Consider the following 8225-nt stretch of genomic DNA (forward strand, 5'->3'; position numbering starts at 1 on the left):
CCCACCAGTGTGGCTCAGTGGTTGAGGATTGACCTATGAAACAGGAGGTTGTGGTTCAATTCCTGGTAAAAGCACATGCCTGGGCTGCAGGCTTGATCGTAGGGGGAGTGCAGGAGGCAGCCAATCGATGATTCTCTCTCATCATTGAAGTTTCTATCTCTCTCCCTCTCCCTTCCTCTCTGAAATCAATTAAAATTTTTTTTAAATGGTTAAAACTTCTGCTCTCATTCAAAAATATCCAGAGGCCTGCTTTGTGCCAGGTTCTGTTCAGGCATTAGGTATAGAACAGTGAAAACAACAGCAAAAATCTTCACTCTGATGGAATTTATATTCTGGTGCGGAAGACAAAGTAAGTCAAATATAGTAAGATAGATTATAACAAGTAATAACAAAAATAAAACAGGGAAGGCCTATAGGGTGGTTTGTTTTTCCCCCTCTTGTGCCCTTTAAATAATTTGGCCAGGCAAAGTCGTAAAGAAGGCGAGGGAGAGTGAAGAGCTGGGAGGATTATATGGGAGAAGAGCACCTAGGCAGAGAGAACAGCAAATAGGACTCTGAAGTAGAGGGGTATTTTTGGTGTGAAGAACAGCAAGATCAGTGTGACTGAAGCTGGATGATCGAGGAGGAGAGGTTGGGGCCAGATAATACAGGGCTACATACGCCCTCTAAGGATTTTGGCATTCACTCTATGATGGGAAGCCAATGGAGCATGTGCCCTGAGTGACATGATCTGACTTAAAATTTTCACAGATTTACACCAGCTGCTGTGCTGAGACTAGACTGAAGAGAGGCAAGGGAGAAAGTGTGGAGACGTTAGGAGCCATTGCGATAATCCAGTAACAGCGCAGGTTGGTAGCAATGGAAGCTGAGAAAACTGGCCAGACACTGGACATATTTTGAAGGTAGAATCTGTAGGATTTGCTGACAGTTGTATGAAGGAAAGAAAGTCCAGAATGACTCCAAGCTTTTTGTTTGTTTGTTTGTTTAAATTTCTTTATTGATTAAGGTATCACATATTTGTCCTCATCCCCCCATTCCCATCCCACACCCCTCCCCACGCATGCCCCTACACCCCTGTTGTCCTTAACCAGAAGCTTTTTGATTAGGGCAAAAAAGGTAGATAAAATCACCATTTATTGAGATGGAAAAGGCTGCGAGAGAAACAGACTAAAAAGGAAAGATCAGGAGCTCAGTTTAGACACAGTAAGCTTGAGAAGCCTATGAGACGTGGAGGCTGAAGGTAAGACCTGGAAGTCATCAATGGTACTTCAAACCACAAGATGGAGGTCATAAATGAGACAAATGAAAGCAGGTAGAAAAGAAGTTATAAGAAGTGAGTCCTAGAAGACTAAATTTTACATGTTGTGAAGATAAAGAATTAGCATTATAAAATCCCAATAAGAAGAAAATCTAGACTCAAAGATTAGTGTTTGCCAAGGGACGGGGAAGAGACCAATGGAGAGTGACTGCTAAGAGGTATGGGACTTCTTTTGGAGCGATAAAAATTTTCAAATAAGACAGTGATGATGGTTGCACAACCTTGTATATATACTAAAAACCACTTTTAAATGGTGTTTATGTTATGTGAATTTATGTCTCAAAATAACAACAACAAAAAAACCAAACACACCACAAAACAGCTAGCAAAGGAGACTAGGAGGAGCAGCTAGTTAGAGACATGGAGGACACATTGAAAAGGGTATTTCAAAGAGGAGGGAGTGATGAATTTTACCAAAAGCTGTTGAAAGAGCATTTAAGATGAGGACTGAGAAGTGACCGCTGGATTTAACAATGTGGAAAGTAACTGAAAACCTGAGGAAAGTTTCTGTAGAACAGCAGAGCAAAAAGGCACCTGGCTTAGAAACCATGGGACCAGAAATTAACTCAAAGTTAAAACTGATAACTTAGTGGGGGCGGGGGGGGGGGGGGCAATGGGAAGATATGTACACATGTAATACCTTAATTAAAAAAATGGGAAAAAAAAGTAAAAAACAAACACACACACACACACACACACACACACAACACACAAAAAAACACCTGATAACTTAATTCAAGAGGGTGAGAGAACCACTTTTTATCACATTTCAAATTTTAAAGAGAGGTATTGTGTATATTTGCAAGAGAACTGAATTAGACCCTCAATCCCTTAGTTTTATCCTACCCTCAACTTCACAGCCACAACCTTTGTGTATATCATTTAATCTGAGTCTGATTTCTCATCTGTAAAATGAGGTTTATATCACTACCTAACTAACTCACAGATAAACATTACACAAGTCTTTCTATTGAATATAGCCTTTAGAAGGGTTATCTGGGTTTTATTTACCTTCCTATCTCCCAAGGCACCTAACAAAGAGCTTTAATGTTTGCTTGAATATTTGTTGAATTAAGTTAATATATGGGCACAATTTACTAGTAAACCATAAAGCAATACACAAATATAAGATATAACAAATAAAAATTAAATATTTCTACTTCCTATGTAAAATGAAGACAATGCTCACTGTTGAAATGCTTTCAAGTAACAGGACAAAAAGAGCTTTGTATTAGTTTACCCTTCAATATACCCTCAAGGGCAAGCTGCAAATGAGAAACATGTCAAAAAGCTCGCATGTCCCCTCTTGTTTAGGTTATGATGATGTCCTTAAGGGAGAAAAAAGGAATGAGTTAATTTTTATAGGGAGAAAACAGATTAAGAATATTTATTTGACATTTTAAAAGACCACAAGAGTGGGCTACCTGCTGACAACTCCCCACCCCAAATAATGTAAAATACCAATCTTATAGTACAGTATTTAAAGGAATTCTCTCTGAAATTGCAATATCACAGAGACATGTCTTACATAAGTCAAAGAAATGTAGACATGTAGTAAGAGACTTCAATGATGCAATCTCAAGCAATACTAATTATGGATAAACTTATTTAACACACCTTTCCTAAAAGGGCTTTAGAAAGTTTTACTATGGAATTTACATATTTGCCACAAGTCTGTACGGTTTAGGCAATAAAGTATAAGCTAAGTTTGAACACAAACTATAAGCTAAGTACACACAATAAATATGCATAGTTAGCCCTAGCTGGTGTGGTTCAGTAGATAAAGCGTTGGCCTGCAGACTGAAGGGTCCCCGGGTCCGATTCCGGTCAAAGGCACATGCCTGGGTTGTGGGCTCTATCCCCAGTAGGGGGCGGATAGGAGGCAGCTGATCAGTGATTCTCTGTTATCATTTATGTTTCTGACTCCCTCTCCCTTCCTCTCTGAAATCAATAAGGATATATTAAAAAATTAACTAATTAAAAAAATACAATAAAATAGTACTTCTACTCTCTATCCCTTTATAAAAATATGCATAGTTAATCAATTCTAGGATTATGGTTAGTCTAAAAATAAATGCCTTACTACAGAACAACCTCTTGGCTCAAACAAAACTGGAAATCTTAACTTCCCCTTTCCCTTCAATGACATGTCACCAGTTCCTTCAACATAAAACTTAATTTACAAGTTCTTTTTTTTTTAACAAGTTCCGAAAACACATAGGATTAAACAGGCGACTCCTATATCAGGAAGAATATATCATTTTCTCACCACAGAATACAATAAAAGCAATTATATTAGTTTTATTTTGTTTTCAGACCATCTCTAAAATAATAAAAAACACTGATGCTCTGGATTTCAATTTCAGGTTAAGGTATGCCTGTTAAATATATATACCAACTGGTTTGTTTGATCAGAGTGGTTAAATTACTTGTGAATTTGACCCTAAAAGAAAACAGCATTATAAGAAACCTTTTATTACTGAGGAATAAAAACCTTCCTAATAAACAGGCATTTTGTAAACTATATTGACATGACCATTCTTGCTGTCTCCTGTACTCTTGCTTCCACTGATAGGCATTTCATAATGTATCATAACTACACTTGTTCTGGTCAGAATGCTGTAGCTAATATTTAAGCATACAGATGTCATGCCAAGCCATCTATGAAACATCTTGCCTTTCCCTGCCCCCAACCACCACTTAAAAAAAATGTATTTTTATTGATTTCAGAGATAGGAAGGGAGAATCACTGATCGGCTGCCTCCTGCACTTCCCCCCTACTGGGGATGGAGCCCACAACCCAAGAATGTACCCCTGACTGGAATCGAACCCGGGACCCTTCAGTCCGCAGGCTGACGCTCTATCCACTGAGCCAAACCAGCTAGGACCAACCACCACTTCTTGTAACAGACCAGCTGAGTGAAAGGGGTAGCAGCTTTAAGACACTAATGTGAGGGGTCAAAAGCTGAAAGAACTCACTTTTAGAAAGAAGAAAAAGGTATTGAGATCTTCCTTTATTATGAGGAAGATTATGATTTCTCACTGGTAATTCAATTGCTATTTTGCACCTCGGCGCAAAAGTTTATAATATGCAAACAAATGTACAAAATATTATGTATTGTAATTCAATAAAAGGATTTAAGGGTGAAGGCAAATTTGTCTAGGCCACATTGCTGAGGCTCAGGGTTTCCACTGGGCCATACAGTTAATGAGTCAGACTAAACCCAGATGCCTCTGGGACTCAAGTCTGTGTTGATGACCATATGACAGAGCCACTGATGAACTGGCATGAGTACAATACAGATAACGTCAGTGTTGAACAGGTAGTCAGTCAGATTCCTTTTTAGTTAAGGGTTCAGACTGAAAATACAAATTATATACTTACATTTGATTGACTTGTTAGAACAAAGTGTGAAAATGATGCCATCAAGAGTACATAGAATAACTAAGTTTCATGAGTGAAGGAAGATTTAAAGCATACACTTAAAAGTTGTCCAAGCTGTTTTTGCTTTGAGCTAATTTCCAAGAACAGATACAAGAAATGCAGCTTTATTTTGGCATCATGATTTTCACAGCAATGATACAACTCTCACCCTGAAAAGAACACTAAATATGTAAATCTCTTTTACCTCCACTTCAAATTTCTGCCTTGAAATCTTCAATTTCCTCCAAAGGCAGAAATCTGGGCAGCCAATTCTGGCCCCTGACCGCCTCCTGCAAGCATACTCCATTGCCAGCTGCACTGTATCTGAGGCACTGGACCAGAGAGTGCCACCTCGCATTCTCTACCTTTAGGTAGAAACTATTATTTCTAAAATCATTACTCAACAGGTCAGACAAGGCAAAATGGTTTCCTAAAGGACACCAAGTGACCATTTACTCTCCTTTTATTTTTTGAAAGTCTCTCAAACCAAGAGGAGCTTGGTGAAATAACGCGAAGGTTGACATCATCAACACACGCAGATCTTTAAACAATCCAGGAAGATTTTTCTTAGTATTCGTTTTAAATGAGTTACATTTTGGAATAACGAAGTCCATCTTATTTTCACGGTGCAGAAGCCTGAGACATTTCCTCTGCGAGATGGAGAACACATTCTGCAACAGGGAAAAGCTTCTGCAATGAAATGGTAACTCTGCATGACAGTATCTTACAGTGGGGCCACCAAAACTGTATTAATGATTTTCAGACACTATCAACACACATTTCCAATGGATAGGAATTTAAGATAGGGCATCGATCGAGTTTATTTTTCAGGTGAACAGAACATTTTAAATCAAGAAAAAATCAAAAGGTATGTACCAAAGGACCAGCGATGGAGACAGTAAGCAATGACAAGGGATCAGCTTTGGCTAATCAGGTTGCTAAGTCATAGGGAAGCTGCTGTTCACCTGGACCTTTGCCCAGAACACAAAAATTGGGAGCGAAATGCTTGACGGTGTAAAGGGAACAAGGGTTCTAAATCTGCTGCCTCATTCCTTCAGCTGGACGGCTGATCTTGACCTTGCAGGAGCTTCCGCTGCTACAGTTTCTACTGAAATGGTCAGAACCACACTGGAAAACCCAACAGGGTACCAAAGCGCTCACGTGGGAAATCCACGGTTCAAGAAACACGTAGAGAATATACCTAAAGCCGAGATCAGAAATGTTGAGTTCTTTATAACCATCAACCCAAGATTCTGACAAAGGAGACAAGAAAGCATTTTTAAATCTCTCAAAAATCCTTTAAGTAACTAAATAGCAACATTATCTGTGTGTGTGTGTGTATATGTGTGTGTGTATATATATATATATATATATTTTTTCCTCCTCCTTCGAAGACTGAGTTCCTTTACCACCTGCTCGGGTGCGTTTTTCCTCCTCCAGAAGACATCTGCACTGCAGATCTCGGCCCTAGGGGAGCCTGCCAGCCAGCTCCCACCAACGGGCAGATGCGTATACAATGGAAACTAAACGCGGCCCGCAGCATCCCTCCTCGTCTTTCACGGAGGGAAGAAGGGGGTTCCACCAGCTTTGTCTGACTGTCTCCCCCTCCCCCTTTTCTGCGGTAAACACCCCCTTTTGTTATGCTGCCATCAACAGCAGCCCACAGAAAGCATGACATCAAAATACGTGGATGGCTGGGCCCGACTCCATGTATTACCTTCTAGAACAGAAGCGGCTGCCGGCGCGGCCCCGCCCCCACCCGCGCCCGGGAAGAGCAGGCTGCGCCGCAGAGGCAGCCTCGGATCCATCTTGGACCGGCGGCAGCTCCCGCCCCGCTCTCCTCACGCCTCCCTGTGCCCCGGAGCCGCCGAGAACCCGGGCGTTTAGGGGGTCTAACGACAGAAAATCAAAGGCAGATGGAAACGGTATAGAAATCGGCTCCACTGTGTCCACCAAACTTCCTCGTCCTCCCCCACGGGTAACCAAAAAAAACAATGTTTTTTGGATGACCACCAGGAACGTCTGATTGTGTCAACACCTGCTGCAAACCTGCAGTGCAACCCTTCCGCCGCCACCCGACAACCGCCACTCATCGTCCCGCCGACGACCCGCCTGCCCCGGCCTCTCCATCTCCTCCATCCTCCTCTGAGCCGCCCCGGTGCGGTGGGCTGCTCCCGAGCTGGGGTCCCCGGGGTCCCCGCCCCGGCCTCGGCCCACGCCCCCTCAGAGCAGCTCCCCGCCCGCAGCCTGTTGCCCTCACACCCCGTTATTTCCTCACGCCCGCGACCTGCGCTCCCTCCCCCGGAGCCCGTGGCCACACGCCGGTCCCGGGGCTGCCGCCGCCGGGAGGCAGGGCGCTCTGCCTTCCCCGAGGCCCCCCTACCCCCGCTCCCGCGGACGGGCCCCCCGGCGCCTCACCCGCACAGGAGGAGCCGCAGCTCTTCGTCCCCAGGGCGGGGCAGGCTCCCGGGCTCCCGGCCCCGCCGGGCGCAGAGGGCTCGGCCCCGGAGGACGTCGAGGAGACTGACGGGGACTGAGTGGCCGCCGACAGGTCCGCCATGGCTGCGCAAGGGCGAGAGAGGGGTGAAGCGAGACGTGGGGCGGGAGAGAGGGAGGGGGAAGAAAATAATAGGACGGGGGTGGGCTCTGCGAAATCCTCTCGCTCCTGCTGCTCCGAGGACAGACTCCGACAGACTGACCGACTCAGCCGGGCACAGCGAGAGGGCGGGAGCGCGAGCGCGCAGGCGCACAAAGGGCCCTCGGGCGGGCGGCGGCCGCGTCGAGGTGCCCAGCGACGCAGGACGCAGGCGCAAGGATTGTCCCTTCGCGTTCTTCACGCCACGCCCCTGGGGGGGGCGGGGAAGGAAAGCAACCGCAAAGGGGCGTGGCCGAGTGCTAAGCCCCGCCCACCACCGAGACTGCCGCGGAGGGGGGCCTGCGAATGAGTGTTCGTGTGGATGTTTTAGGGTCGGCAGATTGTGTTTTAACGATAGACGTTTCTTTCCTCTTTCATCAGGTGGAATCTCTTCCCCATCAATTCCACAGCCCTCGCCTTTTGTCCGACGCGTTTCCACCTGTGACACCAATGAAACGTGCAAACCACAGTGTGGGGTAGGCCCACTCTGCGAGGTGCTTTCTCAATTTTTCTGGATGTGTCATAATATAGTCTCCCCAGGAGGCAGAGACGGCACGGTCTCCCATTCGGTAGGTGGAGAAAGACGCTGTACAGAATGGAAAACGATTACTCATTCCAATCACATGGCGATGCAGCTGCAGAACCTGCTTCAAATTCTTAGCTCATTACTGTTCCCAAAAAGGGGTCGAGATCGCCTTGGGTCTTAAGATCGTCCTCTCCTGCGAATAGTCTATCAGGTAAAGAAGGCAAATTTTGATGGATAAAAACCTGAGCTACTGGGGAAAGAAGAGCCAGGAGATTAGCATCCTGGCTGTGGTTAGAGGGGATGGTAAAATGAGGTACTAAAA

The 8225-nt window shown here is 44.7% G+C and overlaps 1 protein-coding gene across 2 annotated transcripts in view; it reads right to left on the bottom strand.

Moving 5' to 3' along the window:
• RTN3 (reticulon 3) overlaps positions 1-7485 on the bottom strand; it is a 42932-nt gene extending 35447 nt beyond the window's left edge. Inside the window, exon 1 of one of the 2 annotated variants that reach the window (XM_008159034.3) lies at positions 7161-7480. In XM_008159034.3, coding sequence (XP_008157256.1) covers positions 7161-7302 — 142 coding nt within the window. In that variant the 5' untranslated portion in view covers positions 7303-7480. Of the gene's footprint in view, positions 1-7160 lie in introns of both variants that reach the window. The other variant, XM_028135893.2, reaches the window with a different exon arrangement.
• Between the last annotated feature and the right edge of the window lie 740 nt (positions 7486-8225).

This window comes from Eptesicus fuscus, chromosome 13, assembly GCF_027574615.1.
Source record: "Eptesicus fuscus isolate TK198812 chromosome 13, DD_ASM_mEF_20220401, whole genome shotgun sequence".
Lineage (NCBI taxonomy): Eukaryota > Metazoa > Chordata > Mammalia > Chiroptera > Vespertilionidae > Eptesicus > Eptesicus fuscus.